Raw genomic sequence first — 23,777 nt, 5'->3', positions numbered from 1 at the left:
AAAAAATTATTTTGACAAGATGAAATGTTTTTAGGTAATCATTGATTATTAGATGTGTAACATTTTTATTTAAACAATTTGCGGTTATAGGTCGACTTGGAATTAAATAAAATGTAATTAATTTATGTGACTATTTTCAAAGATAAAATTTGAAGTTTTTAACATTTATAACCATCGTTTCTAAAGAAATTATAATTTAAAATGTAATTTTAGATAAAATCTAAATTTTGTTGAGATTTATCTTATTTTCAAAAAAAAATAATCTAGTTAGTTTTGAAGCATTAATGTGATTCGTTTTAAGAAAAATGAAAATTAATTAAAAAAAGACTATAAATATGGAAGGAGAGAAAACGACATCGTTCTAATGTTCTCCTGCTAAAACCTGGGAAGGTGAGACGGCTAGAGGATGTGGCATCTAATCTGTTCAAGTGGTTTTCTCAAGAACATTTCCTTGCAAATGATTTACTGAAATTCTCTCTGAAACCCTAAGAGCCCATCTCTCCTTGCTTCTCCATTCAATCAAGTGTCTTCCTTTCTGTCAAAAATGGCGACACTTCAAGTAACAAACCCAAATGAATTACTATCATTATCTCCTCCTCCTGCTTCTTCTTTTTCTTCTTTGTTTTCTTCAAGACTACGTTTTTCTTCAAAATATCCATTGAAGAAAAGCTTTTTGAGGATGCGTCACCGTTTTGGAGGGATAAGCTGTTCGTTTGCTCCAATGGAAACCGCTAAGATAAAGGTGGTTGGTGTTGGTGGAGGTGGTAACAATGCTGTTAATCGAATGATTGGTAGCGGTTTACAGGTTAGTTTTCATCTGCTTTCTATTGGGTTTTTGCTTTAAATTTACCAAATTATGTGAAATTTTATGGGTTATTTTACTCTCCGACTCAATGTGTGTTGTTTCTTGAGGTGGATTTAGCTTTAAGTTTGAAAAAATGGAGAATTTTTGTGGGGTTTACCATTTTTAAGTGGCTTTGCTGATGGGTTTTAGCCGACATTTTGATTGAATGGGTTCTGGTTGTCAATTTGAGAATTTGCGAAATTAAGTTTAATCTAATTTCAAGTTTGCCTTCGTATAAACTCAGCGCCGTTTTGAAATTAGTGTTTGATGATTAGTCAATGATTTTTATTTGAATTTGCCTTTGTGCTACATTAGTTAAAAACATAGCTCTCTTTCTCCTTTTGCTGAGAATTTGTTCGGCTGAATTTAAAGTGTATGAAGGTAATGGAGATGATAATTCAAGGCACTACAGTCATAAATGCATTACTCAGAATGTTTAACTTCCAAAAGGGAATTACTGATGTCATTTCTGCTTTGTTTTGGAATTAGGGTGTTGATTTCTATGCTATAAACACGGATTCTCAAGCACTACTACAGTCCGCTGCTGAGAATCCACTTCAAATTGGCGAGCTTTTGACTCGTGGACTAGGTCGAGCACTCTTGTTTGATCAATGAGAACATCATTTTGTCTCTTGTGATTTGTTGTAGGGCTATTTACTTGCTTTATATTTGATTTAACGATGTGAATCAATTGACTGAAATGTAGGGACTGGTGGAAATCCGCTTTTGGGTGAACAAGCTGCAGAGGAATCTAAAGATGCCATTGCAAATGCTCTTAAGGGCTCAGATCTTGTCTTTATAACTGCTGGCATGGGTGGAGGCACTGGGTCCGGTGCTGCTCCAGTTGTTGCCCAGATAGCCAAAGAGGCTGGCTATTTGACTGTTGGTGTGGTAACCTATCCCTTCAGCTTTGAGGGGCGCAAACGAACTGTGCAGGCATGTTTGTTTGACACCTTTCATTCGATGCTCCATATAGTGGGAGATATATAGCATGAAATCCTTGTCCAGTATAGAACCAATTGGTTATGCAAAAGTGCAATACAACCTCCAAATTTTCAGTCATTTAAATTGTCTCATATCTCTATATTTGCAGGCTCTGGAGGCCATCGAAAAGTTGCAAAAGAATGTTGATACTCTCATAGTGATTCCCAATGACCGTCTGCTTGATATTGCTGATGAGCAGACACCTCTTCAAGATGCTTTTCTTCTTGCTGATGATGTTCTACGTCAAGGGGTTCAAGGAATTTCAGATATAATCACGGTCTCTGATTCTTTCACATGCCTAGCTACATTTTCAAATATTCTTAGATTGCAATGTTTCTAGAGGTTTTCAGATTTTACTTGATCATTCTTGTTAGACATTATGACCTGTAGCTTGCAATAACTACTGAATATATTTGGTGATGCATGAATTGTTTTCATCTAGGCCATAAATGATTAAATGCTCGAACCATTTAAACTTGGTTTAATAATTGCTTTTACCGTTTCCTATTTTCTGGTTTCGAGCTTTATGACTAATGGAATTTCTTTCTTTTTGCAGATACCTGGATTGGTGAATGTGGATTTTGCGGATGTCAAGGCAGTCATGAAAGATTCTGGAACTGCAATGCTTGGGGTAGGAGTTTCCTCTAGCAAAAACCGCGCCGAAGAAGCGGCAGAACAAGCAACTTTGGCTCCCTTAATTGGATCATCAATTCAATCAGCTACTGGTGTGGTATATAATATTACTGGAGGAAAGGATATAACGCTGCAGGAAGTAAATAGAGTGTCACAGGTACACATGGTGTTAGAAATTTCTTCTTTGCGTGTTCAATCTTCTCATGTTTATGGAAAATGAAACACATTTTGGCTACATTCTCTTTGTGATCTGTGTTAGATTTTGCTGATTTTCAGGTTGTGACAAGTTTGGCTGATCCTTCGGCTAACATCATATTTGGTGCTGTTGTCGATGATCGTTACAACGGGGAGATCCATGTGACTATTATTGCTACGGGCTTCTCACAGTCGTTTCAGAAGACACTATTAACTGACCCCAAGGCTGCAAAACTGATCGACAAAGTTGCAGGAGGACAAGAAAGAAAGGGGATATCCTTACCCATCAAACCGTCATCACCTTCTTCTGTTCCATCTGGATCACCCCCTCGAAGGCTATTATTCTAATTTCCTTGATCTCTTCGATCATAGACCTGCCTTTTTCCATTAGTTGTGTAAAGATCTTGAAGCTTATGAGTATTATTAGTTGCCATTTGTTTTATATGATTGTGTTCCCCTTCAATAATTAACGGGTTTTGAGTAGGCTAACATATGTGTCCATGCTTGAATCCCGAACTAGCATGAAGAGATGAGCTTGAAATGATTCCACGTATGAGGTTGTGGATGTTATCACATTGATTCGATTCATGTTCTTTTGCTTCTTCTTTAAGAATCCATGTTCAACATTTTTGGAGAATTAAATAATTCTTATAGAACCAAACTGGCATACAAAGATATCTATAAACAACAATGACGCATTCAAAATCACTTCATACAAGCACATCTGATGTTGCTTGTAAGTTCAACATTGTTGTTCGAGATGTTCATGAATTGAATCAAAACGATTAAACCTTTTAAACCCGATCTTAGACCTGATATTACTCAGCCCCACCCATATGTCAAAATTTTGACACACTTAAGAACATGGGATTTGATTAAAAAAGAGATAGTCGGATCAGGCTCAAATACCATTCCCCGGGTTGGCCTATTGCAGACCGAGGCAGGTAATTCTATCCCCGATTACTCTAATTCATGCTGGCTACAATGCTTTAGATTCGTCAACAAAAGAAATAATATATGATAAATAGTTAAAATTTGTCTACAAGACTTAAATTACTTGTAATTTACATAGTTTTGAGAACATACAAGGAAAAGGAGGCGCACAAAGGCAAATAATAAGTATCCAACATGGAGGTAAAAAATGAAAACCAACTCCACTCATGACACCCATACAACAATGGTGAACTTGTTGTATTTGCAATTGTTGGTAATTACAAATATTTTATCAGAAGGTATAATGCGACAACCAAAATCACGATTCCGATAACGGCTAATAGCATGCACATACAGGAACAACCACCTTGGTTCGCTTGTTCAAAATTGCTAGGTTTCTCTGTACTCTCTGTTAGCAAAGAAAACAAAATCCTTAGAATCCACTATGACAGTATAATTTAAATAACTAAAAGTCATCGAATTCTTAGTTTACTTGAGATCTTTTTGTCTATTCTAAACACAAATTGAATGACCATGAATTCTATCCTTCCTCCCTAACAAGATTCATCACCAATTATTTCCCACAACATGACATATTCTGAGGCTTAAAGTCATTTATAGGAATGCCTATTTCTAGTAGGGGGGCTGGATAAATATATTAAACAGCAGTCATTCGGTTTCATACCTTTCAAAAACAAAAGGAAGATATTGTGCTATGCATTTAAAATGTTAATTAATAGCAAGTCTTTTACCCGTAGGCGAGAATCGGTAACATCAACATGTTCGTCTAGGCCATCCTGCATTGAGAGGGAGCACAACATAAAGTTTACCGATTGTGAATCAATCTTCACCAAGCATTTGCTTTAAAGAAATTAGAAGCAAAAGAAAAGAATAAAGAGCAACATACAATGAGTCTGGTATGCAGATCAAGTTCTTCATTGACCGCCAATGCAATATGCTTTGTACTTAATACTGTCTCCTCCAACTTCTCAAGACCCTCATCTTGCTCTGCTTGAAAAAGACACGTTCATCAGTTGAGGAAACTAAAGCAATTATACAATCCAGCATAACGCGCAAGAAAAAAAATTCTTTTACAACTGGACATGAACTTAAATTGAAAACAGAATAAATATCAAGAAAATCCAAAAAGAATTAAGAAATCAAATTATACCCAATTGTCCACCTCATAAAATTAACTTTATTAAGGGCCATCAACAAAATTCCCCTTTTCCTATGTATGATGCTAAATTAAGCTGAATCCAAAGCAAACCCTATATCAGATGGGTCTTCAAGAGACTTTATTTAAACTGCAAAAGCGGGAAACAGCCCCTTTTTTGAACAGTGTATGGTCTAAAGTATCCAAATTTGGAAGATTATATATAAAAGAAAAATTTAGCAATCAAATTAATTCCAATATAATAAATAAGGAAAAAAGAAGGAAACTGATTCAAGACCCAACAACAAATTCCCAACTTCCCCAAATTCCAGTGAATTAAGCAAATAACCATATCATTTAATGAAAATTTAATGAAAAAAATAAACGAAATTCACAAACAACTTACAAGGAGGAAACTGAAATCGAATGAGCAGTCAATCAAACCCCAAATAAAACAAGTTTGGAAAATCGGGTGGGGGGCAGAGAGAGAGAGAGATCGGATTAAATAAAAAGCACGAAAGCAAAAATTGAAATTACCTGAGTTTGATTGAACTTTTGATGGTCGAACAGTAGAATTAAACGACGGCCAAGTATATTAAGACTGCCGCGAGATTTCCCGCCGAAGCAACCTCAACGTTGCTTAACCCATTATCAGGGTCTTTTTCAATTTGTTCTATAAAAAAAAATAAAAAAGGAATCATTCATTTCTTTGTCTTGCATTTGTTTGAGTTTTGAAAAAAAAAGAAAGAAAAAAGGACGAATAATTTCAGTTGCATGTCATTTTCCATGCCAATTTTTTATGGAGGAAAAGTAAAGGAAGTCTCGTTGACGTTTCTTCTTTGTTTTATAGTACTATAAATGTTGTATTTTCAAATACACGTGGGAAGAAGCTCTTTGATGAATATGGCAGCAATAATATAATGACAGTGATATTGTTAAGACGCATAACCTAATCAAGTTCTTGAGCTCACCCTCCATGTTCCTATACCTTTACCCTCCCAGGCCGTGCTCTCATTGTATACATAATATGGCAGTAATATACTAATTATTAACGTTTAAGTCATTACAAAAACTCTCTTATGTTTTGTCTGGTCTTATCCAAGAAATTAAGGAGTTCTTTTCATATGTATTATATATAAAAGGAAAGAAACAACAAGAAAGATTCTTCACACCTTTTCATAGGCATGTAAACGAACTGAACGCACACGAACGGAGGTATGTTCATGTTCGTTCATTTAATAAATAAACGAACATAAACGAACACGAACGTAAACGAACAAATTTTTTTTGGTTCATGTTCGTTCATTAAGGAATATAGCTTGTTCATGTTCGTTCATTTAAATAATAAACGAACACGAACGAACGAACATAAACGAACAACACAAACATAAAAAAACTTATTCGAACACAACAAACGAACGTAAAAAAGTAAACAACAAGGATAATAACTTAAAATTCATTAATATAACCTGTAACTTTAGAGTTAATTTGTTCGAATACGACAAAAACATACATAAACCATAAATAAACTGTATGAACATAATAAAATCGTAAAGTTAATTTGTTTAATAAAACAATCTTCTTGAAATCCAAACAACTTCAATAATCTTCGTAACATATTCAACTTGTCCTCTGTTCGAACATAAATGAACAAACATAAATGAACATAAATGAACGAACATAAACGAACATATAATCGAACGTTCACGAACGTAAATGAACGAACGAGCCCTTTGTTCATGCTCATTCATTTAATTAAACGAACACAAAATCTTGTTCATGTTCGTTCATTTAATAAATAAACAAACATAAACGAACTTCTCGCCGCACGGTTCATGAACGATTCGCTGAACGTTCAGTTCATTTACAAGTCTACCTTTTCATATGTATTTTTATTTTTTTAAATAACATTTTAATATATTAATTTTTTTAATTTATTACGAATTTTTTGAGTCGAGTATCAAGTAATTCATTTCGACTCGTTAAGAACTCAAGTCGAATCTATTCAAATCGAGTATTTATCGACTAAAACTATATGAGAAATTATAAAACTTCTTATTAAAGAGTATGATCTTAACATGCAAACGGATACAAGGTTAAAGAAATCATATCTATATGAGAAATTATAAAACTTGTGCAGCTCCCACTAAAAACCGTACACATTCATTGAATTCGTTGATAATCTTCTCGTCGGCACCATTTCTCAAGAGTTGAGTGTACGATAAGCAGGCTGCGGTGAGAGCTATATTTGCCAACGCCAAGGGTCCTGAAATGGTCTGGTGGAGCTTGAACTTTCCGGTGGCCACCAATTTTTTCTTCAGAAAGATCTCTAAATCAACGAATAGTCCTTGTAAAACGAAGAACCAAGTGACCTCCCACGTAGGGTATTCGCGGATTATATGGTAATATATCAGTTCATGCATCAAACCAGAAATGACGAATGTTGCCATAACAGCAGGGTATGAAGCCCACCTACGTCCGATTATACGCGTAGAAATGGTTTTTACAGGGTCGTATATGGTCGAACGCAGTGTATCTGAGACCCTGAGGTTCCATCTATGTCCCCAGAAGTCTTGCAGTGAAGTGGCTCGAAGCGGTGCTTTGAACTGTGGCTCCAGTTTCGCACCAGGGAGCAAGAGCTGGGCTGGGATTGCAGCCACAGCTAACAACAACTGGATTGTAAAACAAGTGTGGAAGAGGTAGAGGACCAGCAAAACATTGCCATGGAAATATTGCTTAAAGTTGTAAGAACAAAACAGAAAAACCAGCAATGTGGCCTGTTTCGCAGCCTCCACGACCATACAGTGACCTCTTGGGGTTTCACCATTTTTAACTGAGTTTCCTTTGATCTTGAAAGGTAAATAAGCTGTGAGGATGAAAAGATAAGGCTTTGGGGGGAGAGGTGAAAGGGGACCCTGATCGAAGGCAAATAAAACGAGCTTGAAATTGGCCAGCCATGAAAGGAGAAACACACAACTTGATCCAATATGAAAAGTTTGAAGATCAAAAGGGATAATTGAAAATAGAATGAGGACTGGGAAGATTGAGACAAGCCTTGGGAAGCCCTTTGAAATCTTTGATGAAATGTGGTAGCAATAATATAATGATAATATCGTTAAGAACCATAACCTAATCAAGTTCTTGAGCTCACCCTCCATTTTCCTCTACCTTGTATACATAATATGACGGTGTGTATATATATATATATATATATATATATATGTACATACACACACATTTACACATAAAGCACATTGGAAGATTAGGCGTTGCTTGGTATAGGGATCTATCAAAACATGGGAAGTACGTAACTCAACTTTGATTGGTAGGTAGTTAGTGATCCTGCATTTTGGATCACTGAGATTGATCAAATTACTGCCTTAGTTGGAAGATAATAGGATTCCTATCTAAAATGGTAGAAAACCTTTGCCCCATTTAATATTTGAATTAAAATATTAATTTTCCCAATATTATATCCATTTTTTGTTATAATTGTTACATTTTTCACACAAGTATATATTTAATTAAGATTATATTTAACATATATTTTTTCTATTGACATAATTTTAACAGATATGCTTTTGTTTTGTGTTATAGATATACATTTACTTATCTATATATGTTTTTAACTTAATAATTTAATTATACTTCATTATAAAGTAAATATGTTGTTGTTAGTATCTTATCTGAACGTTATTGAATTCATTAGATTGAGTAATGTTAGGTGTGGCTTGAATTTAGAAGTCCTATAAATCCAGTTTCAAACTTGCCAAAAGTTAGGCTCGGATTTCACATGTCAATAAATTAAGGCAGGGCTGGCAAAATGACCGAGATAATGTAAGTGAGATTTTTTAATTCCTAATTTAATCCACCCCTGACATTATTTTCCCATCTAGGGTGAATTGAACAGTACTAACCTAAAGACGTCAGGTGCTCCACGCGTCTTCAAGCTAAATATGAAGACTTCAAAATTGCATGGCGTATTCAGGAAAATGAAGAAGACCCCACGACTATATGACGTCTTCAGGCAAATAGAGAAGACCCCAAGAGTGCACGACGTCTTCATACTAATAAGAAGCCCTAGTTCAAAAAATAATATAGTGGATGATTTATATGTAAAAATAATTTTTCTCACAACCCTATATTATATGTGCAAGGGAGCCCTATAAATCACATGCCAAAAGTTAGGCTCGGATTTCACATGTCAATAAATTAAGGGTGTTTGTACATCATTTTTTAATTAGATGTAAAAAAATAGATAGAGTCAGGGATTTACCTAGGTGGGGTGGACCGCGACGGTCGCCTCCCCTAAAAATTTAAAATTATCATATATTTTAGAATTTTTCTGTATATTTTCTATTAAAAATTTGTTTTCATTCCCTAAAATTTTATAAGTTTAAGTTCACATTCCCTAACATAAAATCATAAGTACGTCCAAGGCAGAGTATAAAAATAGAAAGACTTTTTTATTTTATTTTTTTTATTATTTCAACAATTCAATTTATATATCATAATAGATATAGTTACTACTTTATCCTATAACATATAAATTGAAAATATATATAAAAACGAGAAGTACCAATAAATTAAATGTAACTCTTTTATAGTGTATGGAATATAAATTATAAAAGGTTATATCATATTGCTTTTTTCTGTTCTAGTATAGAAGCTTTTTATGTGGTTTTCCATCTCTATTCGTTTTTTCATAGAATTTGTATAAATTTTATAGTAGTAAATCTAATTTAGTAATTATACAAAAATTTAATTATAGAAAAGTTGATTTTAAATATGTTTAATTGATTGAGTGTAATTATATTTTAATTCATCGTGTTATGTTTTTGTACTACAAATTGTGATTATATAATCATTAAATTTAAATTTTAAAATAATATAATTAAAAATTAAAACTTAAGGGTTAATTTTGTCACAGGAGTAAATTCAAATAAATAATTTAGTCATTGCTTTTTATTTGCACTAATTTTATCCTCGAAGTCATGTAATTACATTAATTCTATCATTTGATCGATACTGATAATTATGATGTTAACGCGATAATTAACTATGTTAACATGACAGTCAACTGTACAAACATTATGATTCACTACATTGATGTGAAGGTCCATGTGTGAATGATGACATGACAAAGAATTAAAATTATCTTTTTAACCAACTTTAAAGGCATAATTAATTTTTTATTGAGTTGAAGAGCATAATTGTTTTATAATTATTTTTTATTGAAAGTTGGGGTTACTTAAAATTTAAGAGAAAAATAAGATACTATGAAATTTTAAAAATATTATTAAAATATATAAAATATATTAAAATGAAAATATTAAAGATAAAAAGTGAAAATTATAAAATTAAAAAGATAAAATATTATAAAATAATAAATTTAAATTTAAATTGTTACAAAATAAAAATATTTATAAATTATTAACAATTTTAATAAAAATATTATTAAAAATATATAAAATATATTAAAATAAAAATATTATACTATGAAGTCTCCTAGATACCCCGCGATATTATAAGGGATATTAGTAGAATTCAACCTAAATTTATGAATCAAAAAATTAAATATCAATGATGTTATAATTTCTTTTTCTTTTTTTGTAAAAATTTTCTTATTCTTAATTATATTTAATCTGATATATAGTATAAATTTTCATTGATCAATTAAAATTGAATATTTTATCAATAACAAAAAGGATAAAGTATATAAATGGTTATCGGACTATAGGATATTATATTATTAAGCCCCTTAACTATTAAAAGTTACAAAATAGTTAGTTGATTATTCATTATGTTCCAAACTCGTCATTTCCCGTTAAAAATTTGACAGCAATCTGAGTTGTACATTAACTTGCTAATTGAGATATGATAAAACATGATCTCATAATCTCAATCGAGTATCATATCTCAGTCAGCATGTTAACGTCCAACTCAGATGGAAGTTAATTTTTAATGGAAAATGATGAGTTTGAAACATAATGAATAGTTGAGTGACAATTTTTTAATTTTTAATAGCCAAGGGACTCAACAAAATAACTTCATATAACTGAGGGGTCATTTTATAACTTTTAATAGTCAAGGGACTCAATAAAATAATATAAAAAAATTAAATGAAATATTCAGTCTAATTTTAGTCACACAGATCGTTATTATTATAGTGATTTAAAAATTATAGATTGATCAAAGGGTCTTCTAATCTTAACATGCAAATGAATAAAAGACAACATAAATTGTGCGTGCGTGAAAGTGGTTAACCATCTCTATTCTTTATTTTTCTTTGGATTAACTACATGGGTGGTTTGTTTTTTTTTCACATTTAATTTTTGATTTTTAAAAAAATAAGATATGGTCATCACGTGTTAATTGTTGTTAATAATTAATATAACATGTGACGTGATAGTTGTTGGTTCATGTTATTTACATATTCTCTCAATTTAGTTATATTTTTAAATAAATTTTAACATAAAATATATATTTATAAATGAAAATAAAAATAAAATATTTTTAAATTAAGTTAATAATAAAGTATATTTAATAAGTCAATATAAAAAATATTTTTTTAAGTTAATATATATAAAATATTATGAATTTAAGTATGCATACACTAAGATATAAAATATATACACCATATTGTCTACTTTAGATCAAGCAATGGTCTTAGCTTAATAGTTAGATACATGTTTAGTTTCCTAAGTGGCCAATGTTTGAATCTTTTTTGTCCCAATTTGTTTGCTTTTGTTTTATTTCAACTAGATGGTGACATGTGTTACTCTTTGATTGGTGAAAATAAATATATTATATTAAATTAAAAGAAAGTTAGTTTTCCAACCGAATGGTGACTCATGGCATGACAATTAGCATCGTTCGATTGGAGGATTAAATTTATTTTAGTTTATTAAAAGTAAGACTAAATTGAGAGAATATATAAATAACAGGATCATATGTGTAATTATATCAAAATATTTAGCTGTTGTTAATGACAGTTAACTCGGGGTGACCAAATATTAATTAAATAAAAATAAAAGTGACCATATCTATAACACCCTAAATCCGATCGAGCTTAAAGTGTAACACTCCAAATTTCGAGCTAATAATTTTGGGTCTACTCAAGAGGTATGTGGACCTCACATAAATTATAATTCAAGTCGTTAGACTTCATTGAGTTGGACTGGGACCAATTAGCCATAAAAACCCAATTAGCCATAAAAAGGGACATTTGCATAGTAGAAAGGTGAAGAGAGACAAGCAGTGCAATTAGCCCATTTCCTTAAAGATGAAAACCTTATATCATTTTTCATCTTCATATTCTCTTCATTTTTTTCTCCTCTTTCTCTCTTCCACCTTCTTCCTCTCCAAGCTATAGCAAGGGTAAGATTTTTTATCCTTTTTATATTTCAAATTCGTCTTAATTAAACCCCAACATCATTGTTTTAATGATCCAAGCTTGAGTTTTATGTTTACAAGAGAAAATTTTGGGTTTTCATCCAAATTTCCAAGGAAAGGATTTTGGCTAAGCAAAGAGCTCAATTTTAGGATTCAATTAGCAAGATAGTGTATTTCTAATCCTTTAGAGTATTAAGTTTCCATAAATTTCAAGAAGTTTCTAATATTTGTATAGTTGAGATTATTAAGGTTTAAACTTGATTCCAATATTAAATAATGTTTTTATAACACTTGACCTTAAATAACTTACTAGAATTTCAGAATCAGTTTAGTAACCAACCCAAGTCATTTAGGATGATTTTGAGTGTTTTCCCAAGCCTAAAAATATTAGTTTCAGGGTTCGAGTATCGATATTGGGATGAACATTATTGATAATGGTTAAATTGGGGATAAAATTAGGGATTTCATAGGGGAGTAACGATACTGCAAGTATCGATACTAAGTCCCCAATTTCGCAACAAAATGTATTTTTTGTACCGATACTCATAAGGGTATCGATAATTGACCCTAGGGTATCGATACTACCCACTTCAGATGACCAAATTCTACTTGTTTAAGGCCCGTAAGAGCCAGGATGATTCATGTGGATAAAACTTAGTCCATAAGGGATGTAAATAGCCAAAGGGGCCGGAGACACCCGTAAGAGTTCGAGCACTAGTGATTGAAGTAGGGTGATTAACCGTTCATTATCAAATAATTGAGAGTATTTAGAATAGATACTACTTTATAATCATCTTAGTTTAATTAAAAATGATAATATTTATTTTACCAAGTTCAAACTGAATTTGGTTTCTCCTTTTAAGTTTATTTAATTAATATTATATTTAACATATACTTTTTCTATTGACGCAATTTTATTAGATATACTTTTGTTTTATGTTATAGATATACATTTTCTTATCTATATATGCTTTTAACTTAATAAATTTAATTATACTTCACTATAAAGTCAATATATTATTACTAATATTTCATCTTAATATTATTTTTTAACAAAAATAAAAACAATTAATTTTATTAGACATAAAAACTATCCGAAAGCACGATAAAAGTTTACAACTAGAATTGTAAACTAAACACATGAGAAAGATATTATCTTATAATCATTAATACAAGAAACTAATCATTAAAGATTAAACATGGATTATACAATGAAAAAGTTAAACACCCGTAAAAACTCAAACAAAAGGAAGATACGAATAGACGTGACTACTACAGTAAATGAATCACAACGTGGGATTAATCTATTGGAAAAACAACAACAAATGTAAATTAAAGCCAAGTACCTTGAAAAAACTATCTAAGGTTGCGTATCCAATCCAATTAAAAAGTATAGAAAAATAAAAGTAATAAAAAACTAAAAAAGAAAATTTATAAAATTAAGAAGATAAAAAATTATGAAATAATAATTTATAAATATATTTTTTTAGACAAATTCCTTTTATTACCCAAGAAGCAGCCAATACACTGCTTCAAGAACAGTTCAATTAGACCAACAGCCAACAACAATCAGGAGAACTGAATCCCCCAACTCTCACAAAGGGCCAAGTTCATAGGATATCTGCTAAATTTTTTCCTATATATTTTAGTCCTCGTAACCTCCTTAATACAATTAACAATTTCACTAGCATCCATCGAGGCCCCCTAAATTACCTACAATTCCTCTCCTCCCATATGTAACATGTATAAGCACACCAAACCACTTTTAGAATGCACACAATCAAAGATTTACCCTTAAGAACAGACACTGCCCATCCAAGCTCCTCATCCCCTCCCCTAACCTCACGATGGACCCTGCACAGTCCGAGTATAATCTCCCAAACTTCTCTAGCAAACACATAGCCAAAGAAAATATGATTTCTCAACTCCTGCACATTCCCACAGTTCCTACAGCCTCCATTAACAACAATGCCGATCCTGCTTAACCTATCAACGGTTGGCAACCTATCAAGAATTGCCATCCAGACAATGACAAAATATGTTTAGGAACATTCATAGAAAATCAGAGCAAGCTCTACCAGCCAACTTTATACTTCCTCACTCTTATCTCATCAAATACCCAATTAACCTGAATCATTTCCCAATTTTCATCACTCCTCAAACTCATAAGTACCTTTGACTATTGTTCATCACTCCCAATTATAATAGGTAGTGCAAAATATTGAATGCATTTACGTAATGGTGGACCCGTTCTTCAACTGTTTCCCTAGGAAGACGTAAATATACAAGGATTGTTAGGAATACCGAATACTTTCCTATCCACTAAGTTTTTTCTCAGATGTAATTGTATGGAAGTACTGTTAGGGGCTTTAATTACATATATAGAGGGTACGAATGAGAGAGATAAATTGTGAATCACTCGAGATTGATTTAGTCAAAACTTGATAAATATTTGACTTGAATAGACTCGATTCGAGTTCAAGCTTGACTCGAGAGTTCTTAACGGATCGAAACGAACTACTTGATACTCGACTCGAAAAGTTCCTGAACAATTTGAAAATATAATATATTAAAATTTTATTTTTTAAAAATAAATTATTAATAATATTAATATTTATGTGCTGATTTTTTTAAATGCATTATAAAATTTTCATGTATTTAAGGTTTAGGTTCGAGTTTGAGTTTGAGGGTTTAATCGAGTTACGTTTAAGATTTTTTTTCCATTTCAAACTTTTACGAGCTTCGGTTCATGAAACTCGACTCATATTAATTAATGTATCATAACTCCCACAGCTACCCTACAACGCAACGTCCCTTTCAGTTTTAGTTTATTTTACCAAAAATGGCCGATCACATTAATTAATGGATAAATATAGAACTAATTATGTTATGCATGAAGTTTTGCATTAGGTGGTGGGATTACAGTTTACCCTTTCAAGAAATGCTGTAATTGCTTAATCATTGAGAAAAGACGGGCCAAAGTTAAAACAAAATCTCCATTAAAAGATGATGGTTAATTGTATGCTATAATCTCACTGGTTTACTGAAATTATGAGTCCGTATTGTCGTGTTCAAATCTATCGAAACTGGTGTACTTAGTGAAAGTGAAAGCTTGTAATTAAGAAACTGACATGATTGACTACAAAGGGAAATGTTTATTTGGAGGTTCATCCACCGATCTCCAGTATGTTAATTATACAATGTTTGACCGGAAAGAATCACACATGCATGGAGGAATCATAATACAATTATGCAGATCCGATGAAGAAGTCGACAATGACATTGAGTTCGTGGATGATCTTCTCATCAACACCATTTCTCAAGAGCTGAGTATAAGATAAGCAGCCCGCGGTGAGAGCTATATTCGCCAACGCCAAGGGCCCTGAAATCACGTCGTGGAGATTGAACTTGCCGGTGGCCACCAATTTTTTCTTCAAGAAGATCTCTATATCAACGAAAACTCCTTGTAAAACGAAGAACCAAGTGACCTCCCATGTCGGGTTTTTGCGGATCATATGGTAATAAACCAGTTCGTGCATCAAACCAGAAGTGACGAACGTTGCAAAAACAGCCGGCAAAGAAGCCCACCTACGTCCGATTATACGCGTAGAAATGGTTTTTACAGGGTCGTATATGGTGGGACGAAGTGCATCGGAGACCCTAAGGTTCCATCTATGACCCCAAAAGTCTTGCAGTGAAGTGGCTCGAACTGGTGTTTTGAACTGTGGCTCGAGTTCCACACCAGGGAGCAGGAACTGGGCTGGGATTGCAGCCACAGCTAACAACAACTGAATATTAAGATAAGTATGGAAGAAGTAAAGGATCAACAAAACATGGTTATGAAAATATTGCTTGAACTTGTAAGAATAAAACAGAAAAACCAGCAATGCAGCTTTATTTGCAGCCTCTAGGATCAAACTGGGCAACTGAAACGGGGTTTCGCCCTTTTTGATCTTGACCGAGTTTCGTTTGATCTTATACGGCGAACAAGCCGCGAGTATGAAAAGATAAAGCTTTGGAGGGAGTGGTGAAAGTGGACCTTGATCGAAGGCAAATAAAAGAAGCCTGAAATTGGCCAGCCATGAAAGGACAAACACATGGGACGTTCCCAGATGGAAAGTGTGCAGATTAAAGGGCATAATCAATAATAGAATGAGGACAGGGAAGATGGAGAAAAGCCTTGTGAATCCCTTTGAGATCTTTGCTGAAATTCGGTAACAATACCATAACGAAAGTGTTGTTAAAACCCACAACACAATCAAGTTATTGAGCTCACCCTCCATCTTCACCATTTTTGCTATATTTGATGAATAATATGACACTATATATAAAGAATTAGACAACTAATTCAAGTAGTTGTGAGTTAAAGCTTTTAGAATTTTATTTCCCCTTTTTCAAAATATAGGTTTGTTTCAATATTTTTGTGTTGTCTTTTTTTCTACATAATGTTCTTTTAATATTTTTGTGTTTTTTTTATGTTTGATTTTTGTCTAGCCAACGGCGGCACTAATATTATTGTTGGTTACCGATCGCTGGTGACTATTAATTCTCTTGTTTTTTCGTATTATGTCTTTTATCTTTTTTGCTTGAGTCTTTTTAATTTTGAATATGATTATCTCTCCATGTGACATGATTTTTCTCTGCTATTGTGGCATGTGTTTTCTCTGCTCTTGTGGCACGATCCTCATCGTTGTTGGTGTATTTTTCGCATAACTTTGTGGTCATTTTGGTTCTCGCACAAAAACCATCACGACATTTATTTTCTAATTGGTTAGTCGGTGGCCATGTATAGTCAGTTTCCCTCTTTTGGTAAAAGGTTGTTGGCTAATGTAATCAGATTGTGTAACGAAGCAGTCTGTCAGATTATTTGGTTCGCTCTCCACTTATTTATCACTTCGTCAAGCGTCTTATTCGACAGAGACAAAGAATTTTTATGAATTATTGGATTTTGATGTTGGTCATTGTTCTCATTAGAAGGTTTTAATTTTCTTCGTATATTTAGTTTTAATTTTTACTTTTGTATGAGAATTTTGGTGACTATTGCATCCAAATTTCTTTCTATATTTTGATGTGTTATAATTTTGATTATTTTCGTTATTAATAAAATTCAATTTCTATTGTTAAAAAAATACTAAAATTTGAAAAAAAAATTAAAAAATAGTTAAGATTATCTCTTAGGCTATGGGAGATAAAGGAAGAGCACTTGGTAGACTTTTATTTGTGCCAAAGAATTGAATTTATGATAGCCTGCAGGTGTTTTGCATTATTTTTAAAGTTAGGGTTAAACTACAGATTTAACATATTAACTATCATTTTTGTTTCTTTTTGATCATTTAATTATTTTTTAAAAGTAATATCTAACCTTTAATTTTAGTTTCATTTTGATCATTCATCATTAAAAATTTAATAGTGATATTAACGTGCCAACATAAAATTTAATAGTGATATTAACGTGCCAACATAAGATACTATCATGTCATCATTGATTTAAAAAAAAATACAATGTCAATAGTTCTGTCGATTTTTTAACGGTGGGTGATCAAAATAAAACTAAAATGCAACGTCACGTATGATTTTGAAAAACAAATCGGTGACCAAAACTGAATGAAAGTGATAGTTGGGGCATTAAATGTGTAGTTTACCCTTAAAGTTATAAAGTTTATATAATATTTTTAATATATATAGTATAATTATATCATTTAGCTTTTAAATTAATGAAAGCCTGCCATAAAAATAAAATTACCCTTAAAAACCTTTTTGACTAAAATATATAAAATTTAAATATCATATTTATTATATATTATGTAAATGGAATTAATAGCTTTTATAACTCTGACACTTTTTCTAATCTCCTCTGTATTTATGTTGTAGACAATATTAAATATATAGTTAAGAAAATACGTTATCAGAAATGTTAATATATTTTTTAATATTTTCGGTAAAATACTACCTAAAACATTATTTTTTTACTGGAAATATTAATTTAGCTACCTAATTTACGATAGAAAAAATAACATTTTAGGTAGTGCCCAATATTAATATTTCTGGTAAAAAAAATAATATTTTAAGTAGCGTTTTACTAGAAATGTTAAGCATTTTAGATAACGCCCAATATTAACATTTCTAGTAGAAAAAAATAATGTTTTAGATAACACTTTACCGGAAAAAATACATAACTTAGGGAAATAGAAAAAACGAATTTTGTTTATATTACAAAGAAAAACACATGGTTTTCAGAACCGGACTGGTTAGCGAACTGGTAATACTACCGGTTCACTGGTTCAACCGGTCGAATCAGTCCGACCGGTCTGAAGAATCGGATGACGTCATAATTATTTAAAAAATTAAATAAAAATACCAAAAATATTTAATAAAAAATAATTTTTTATATCACAAGTCATATTCAAAGCAAGTCATAACATATATATAAGTTAAAAACCATAAAATCAAGTGAAACAAAATGATTCAAATTAACTACAACATAATATTTAAGGTAAAACATATTAAATAATAAATATAATTATATAACTATAATAAAAAAATAAATTTGGGATTAAAAAATCATAATAAAATGATATTGTTTGGTTTAATTTTTTTTTAAAAACAATCTCACATGACTAAGAAACATAGAAGAGCATCCCAAAAGTCTAAAGAGTAAAAATATGAGAACAAAACAATCTCACATTGCTAAGAAACATAGAAGCGCATCACAACTAACTTCTATAAATAATAGATGTAATTTGGCATTCAAAATCATGGAGCCTTTTGGTGAGCATTGAGTGAACTATTCTTTCACTTCAATCAAGCTCGAATTTTAGGCTTCAATCGAGCTTCTAATTTTTTTTTTTTGAGTTCAAGCCTTTTTGAGTTCAAGTTTCAATATTATATTTCGAGTTTGAGTTCAACTTGATAATTTTTAGCTTGTGAGTTTGAGTTGAGTTGAGCTTACTTTTAAAGTTTTCAAGTTCGAGTCGAACTCAGTAATACTCGAGTTCGACTTGGCTCGTTTAACAAACGACGTTGTTTGGTTTAATTTTTTTTAAAAAAAAAAAACAAAAATCTCGGTTTTTTCTGGTTTTCAGCCGGTCTGGTTCGAACGATTCAGCGGTTCTGACTGGTTCACTAATAACGGTTCAACTGATTTAGATTGAACCAGACTAAACAACGGTTCTCGATTGAACCGACCGGTCCGATCCGATTTTCAAAACAGAGGAAAAACATAATATTATGCACATCAACAAAATAAAATATAAAATTTTTATTAAATATAATCGCTACTTATTTTTCTTCTTTAAAAAATATAACACTTGTGGGCCAACACCTAAATAGAATAAAAGTAACATAAAAAGTAGGGAAATTGGCATTACAATAAATAAATATAAAACAGTTAGGAGATTGAGACGGGAATAAGATGAGTAGTTGGATAATGAATTAACACAAACAACTTTATATAATATTTTAAATATAATTATAAAGCATATAAAATTTAAATATCATATTTAATATATACGTAGCTAACTCTGACAATTATTATAATCTCTTCACCTATAAAAGCCGATGATTTTATTGTGAAAAGTGGGGAAAAAAAATTAAGATTAGCAAACGTCACTGCTAATGCCCAATAGACGGCATACCTTACGATAAACAGGTATAATTTCATAGATTTTACATCATACTCGTTTTAATTGGGGTGTGGATGGATCTAATTTTAGTGAGTAGTTAGTGGGTGTGGATTTAGAAAGTGATACCCGTCGCGGGTAGTGGGCAAGTGATGGGTTTGAGATCTTACCTGCCTCGCATCTGCCCGCTCCACATTCGTCTGCCCATTAAATACCCATTAAATTTTGGATAATTATGAATTTAGGTATAATTTTAGAGACTAATTTATAAATCTTAATATTGTATGAGATATAATTTATAATTTAACCAAATATAAGGTATAATTTTAGAGACTAATATTATAGTTCGTAATGGACGTATTTATTTTATGTTTGTTGATTATGTATAATTTAAGGTTGTTGTCATGCAGGTTTAGCCGAATACGTCTTCAGTTGGGTAGTAGGTGTGGGGATGGATTTAAGAATGTACCCGCATGGGTGGGTGTGAATTTAAAAAACTTTACTCATCATGAGTGGTGGACGAGTGGTGAATTTAAAAATATTAAATGAATATAAGGATAGGAGAGGAGTATCCGCTCCCGACGTGCAATCATTGTGCTGGGTGGGGGGGGGGAACAGAGAGCCTATGTGACGGAAATAATAAAACAGTTTATTTATATTACAAAGAAAAAAACAATAATATAATTGTTAAATTCATAGAAAGAGAGTAAAAGAATTCACCAAATATTCATTTATTAAGCACTACTACTAAAATAACTTTACAAGTACACTATATACTAGTTCACAATTCTAACCAACTCCTGTAACCTCCTCAACTACTTCAACTAACCACCATTACTCAGTACACTCCCCTCTCGGATAAAAGAAATTATACTGTTGAACGCCAATGCTTTAGTCAGAAAGTCTGCAAGCTGGTTTTCTTGTAGTACAATAGCATGTGATTGACCTCCTAGTCATCAAACAAAACATTTCATATGCTAATGGAGAATGGGAACATATGGCAAAAGTTTTATATGCTAATGTTGTTGGGAGTTTGATGAATGCGATGGTGTGTATGAATCCTCACATTTCGCAAGCAGATCAAGTTGTGAGCATGTAGATGTATGATCATAGAAAAAAAAACATTGGCAAGGTACATGTTGGAAAATCGCTCATTTGGCCCTTGAGCTATTAAGTTATTTATAAGTTTAGTTATTGAAACTTAACTATAAATAGACCTAATTATCTCCATTTGAAATTATCCCAAAAATTATCTCTGACATTTGTTTTTCTTCATTCTTCCACTTTGTAATATTTTGGGAATTTTGAGAAATTTCATTTGTTGTAATATTTTATTGATATTAAAGTTATCATCTGTTGGTGGTACTCAAGAAGTAGACGCTATTTTATTGAACCTCGTAATTTTGATCAATTGTGAAACTATGTTCGTTTAAAAAATAACCATATTTCCCAACAAAGATGTAACTAGTGAAAATGAAAACTTGTAAGAAACTGACATAATTGGCTTCCAGATGGAAATATTTATTTAGAGGTTCATCCGATAATATAAAAAAAGTTAGTTGTACATTCTTTATCGAAAAACAATCACACATGTATGAAGAAATCATATAACTTATGCAGATCCCTTAAAAATCTCAACAGTGACATTGAATTCGTTGATAATCTTCTCATCAGCACCATTTCTCAAGAGTTGAGTATACGATAAGCAGCCAGCCGTGAGAGCTATATTTGCCAACGTCAAGGGTCCTGAAATGGCCTGATGGAGCTTGAACTTGCCGTTGGCCACCAATTTTTTCTTCAGAAAGATCTCTAAATCAACGAATAGTCCTTGTAAAACGAAGAACCAAGTGACCTCCCACGTAGGGTATTCGCGGATTATATGGTAATATATCAGTTCATGCATCAAACCCGAAATGACGAATGTTGCCATAACAGCAGGATATGAAGCCCACCTACGTCCGATTATACGTGTAGAAATGGTTTTTACAGGGTCGTATATGGTCGAACGTAGTGTATCTGAGACCCTACGGTTCCATCTATGCCCCCAAAAGTCTTGCAGTGAAGTGGCTCGAACTGGTGTTTTGAACTGTGGCTCGAGTTCCACACCAGGGAGCAGGAGCTGGGCTGGGATTGCAGCCACAGCTAACAACAACTGAATATTAAGATAAGTATGGAAGAAGTAAAGGATCAACAAAACATGGTTATGAAAATATTGCTTAAAGTTGTAAGAATAAAACAGAAAAACCAGCAATGCAGCTTTATTTGCAGCCTCTAGGATCAAACTGGGCAACTGAAACAGGGTTTCGCCCTTTTTGATCTTGACCAAGTTTCGTTTGATCTTGTACGGAGAACAAGCCGCGAGGATGAAAAGATAAAGCTTTGGAGGGAGTGGTGAAAGTGGACCTTGATCGAAGGCAAATAAAAGAAGCCTGAAATTGGCCAGCCATGAAAGGATAACCACATGAGACGTTCCCAGATGGAAAGTGTGCAGATTAAAGGGCAGAATCAATAATAGAATGAGGACAGGGAAGATGGAGAAAAGCCTTGTGAATCCCTTTGAGATCTTTGCTGAAATTCGGTAACAATACCATAACGAAAGTGTTGTTAAAACCCACAACACAATCAAGTTATTGAGCTCACCCTCCATCTTCACCATTTTTGCTACATTTGATGAATAATATGACACTATATATAAAGAATTGGACAACCAATTCAATTAATGAAAAGTACGTAGACCTGTAAATGAACTGAACGTTCAACGAACCGTTCATGAACCGTGCGGCGGGAAGTTCGTTTATGTGCGTTTATTTATTAAATGAACGAACATGAACAAGATTTTGTGTTCGTTTAATTAAATGAACGAACATGAACATAGGTCTCGTTCGTTCATTTACGTTCGTGAACGTTCGGTTATGTTCGTTCGGTTATGTTCGTTTATATTCGTTCGGTTATGTTCGTTTATGTTCATTCATTTATGTTTAACCCAATATTCTTAAATAAATTTTGGTGACCAATTTGTAAGTATCTTAAAAATATTAATTAATCTGATATTCTGATGACCAATTTATGTTCCTATATTCATTTTCCCCCTTTTTTCCCAAACCCTAGTATTCACTGGAGAGTAGAGACGATCACTGGAAGCTTCAAAACAAGTTATATTATAGTGCAATCTGAAGTTTTACAAGTCTGTTTTCATCTCTTTCTTTGTTTTATTTGGCTTAATAGTTGATATGTAAAGTTATTGTGGGTATCTTCACATCTAAAACTCAAGAAAACATCATACTTATTTCTAGAAATAGATGGGAAGATAAATGTAATAATCGAAAGTATATGAGCATCAGTAAAGAGAAAAATATATAGAATTTGCCATAAAACAAAACAAAAGTTTCTATGCAATTTCTGAAAAAGAGTGTAATAGCGGAAGTAATGGGTTTTCCAGGAAGAGCCCATTAATAAGTAGAAAATACATTTTGATAATGAACTTTTATTTTCATAGTTCTTGTGTGACCTTTAGTTGTAGAGTAGACTTTAGGTATGTTAAAATTTTTGAATGGTGGTTTAACAATAATATCAGTTACAATATGTAGTATCGAAGGGATTTCGAATCTATGTTATTGCCTTGTAGTCTAATTTGTACCGTTCGAAATCTTTATGCTGTTAAATTTTCTACTCTGCCAACAGAAATGACCATTATTAACAAACCTCACTAAAGTCTGACATTGATGTCACAAAACTTTTAGCCATCGAATTTATTAGAATAACGTAGTGGAAAATGATTGTTCATATGTAATCATGGACCACTAAGATAAATGTTATAGCGTTAAATTAAAGTCGTGTAAATCATTTAATATCTTTAAAAGATCGATCGAAATATTTGATATCTTCAAACATTTCATCACTGCTAATCAGCTCTTACGCTATTTATCACTGTAGATTTGGTTGATTTGCATTGTCGACTATTTTTCATGAAAGAACAATGGAAGGTAGGGTCTCCAACGTTTATGTTCGTTTATGTTCG

At 32.2% G+C, this 23,777-nt stretch overlaps 5 protein-coding genes across 6 annotated transcripts; 1 reads left to right on the top strand and 4 right to left on the bottom strand.

Moving 5' to 3' along the window:
* Nucleotides 1–435: 435 nt before the first annotated feature.
* On the top strand, nucleotides 436–3,145 carry LOC120164571 (cell division protein FtsZ homolog 1, chloroplastic-like). Of its 2 annotated transcripts, none has more exons than XM_039174267.1 (6): nucleotides 436–805; nucleotides 1,334–1,433; nucleotides 1,551–1,780; nucleotides 1,938–2,105; nucleotides 2,385–2,618; nucleotides 2,738–3,145. In XM_039174267.1, exons 1-6 carry the CDS (start codon nucleotides 545–547, stop codon nucleotides 3,002–3,004), a joined length of 1,260 nt encoding a protein of 419 aa, XP_039030198.1. In that variant the 5' UTR covers nucleotides 436–544; the 3' UTR covers nucleotides 3,005–3,145. The 2 variants fall into 2 exon arrangements, with proteins under 2 accessions (XP_039030198.1, XP_039030199.1); XM_039174268.1 differs by having other exon boundaries at nucleotides 1,551–1,784; nucleotides 1,942–2,105.
* A 3,723-nt stretch (nucleotides 3,146–6,868) lies between these two features.
* On the bottom strand, nucleotides 6,869–7,903 carry LOC120164527 (probable long-chain-alcohol O-fatty-acyltransferase 5). The gene has a single exon (XM_039174235.1). The coding sequence runs from the start codon at nucleotides 7,901–7,903 to the stop codon at nucleotides 6,869–6,871; it is 1,035 nt and encodes a 344-aa protein (XP_039030166.1).
* Nucleotides 7,904–13,849: 5,946 nt separating this feature from the next.
* LOC120164609 lies at nucleotides 13,850–14,161 on the bottom strand. Its single transcript, XM_039174295.1, has one exon. It carries the CDS (start codon nucleotides 14,159–14,161, stop codon nucleotides 13,850–13,852), a length of 312 nt encoding a protein of 103 aa, XP_039030226.1.
* A 1,201-nt stretch (nucleotides 14,162–15,362) lies between these two features.
* Nucleotides 15,363–16,435, bottom strand: LOC120164523 (probable long-chain-alcohol O-fatty-acyltransferase 5). Its single transcript, XM_039174232.1, has one exon. The coding sequence runs from the start codon at nucleotides 16,430–16,432 to the stop codon at nucleotides 15,389–15,391; it is 1,044 nt and encodes a 347-aa protein (XP_039030163.1). The 5' UTR covers nucleotides 16,433–16,435; the 3' UTR covers nucleotides 15,363–15,388.
* Nucleotides 16,436–21,259: 4,824 nt separating this feature from the next.
* LOC120164526 (probable long-chain-alcohol O-fatty-acyltransferase 5) lies at nucleotides 21,260–22,418 on the bottom strand. The gene has a single exon (XM_039174234.1). The coding sequence runs from the start codon at nucleotides 22,413–22,415 to the stop codon at nucleotides 21,372–21,374; it is 1,044 nt and encodes a 347-aa protein (XP_039030165.1). The 5' UTR covers nucleotides 22,416–22,418; the 3' UTR covers nucleotides 21,260–21,371.
* Nucleotides 22,419–23,777: the final 1,359 nt, after the last annotated feature.

This window comes from Hibiscus syriacus, unplaced genomic scaffold, assembly GCF_006381635.1.
Source record: "Hibiscus syriacus cultivar Baekdansim isolate YM2019G1 unplaced genomic scaffold, ASM638163v2 tig00111540_pilon, whole genome shotgun sequence".
NCBI classification, from domain to species: domain Eukaryota; kingdom Viridiplantae; phylum Streptophyta; class Magnoliopsida; order Malvales; family Malvaceae; genus Hibiscus; species Hibiscus syriacus.
This window is presented reverse-complemented; position numbering and strand designations above follow the sequence as displayed.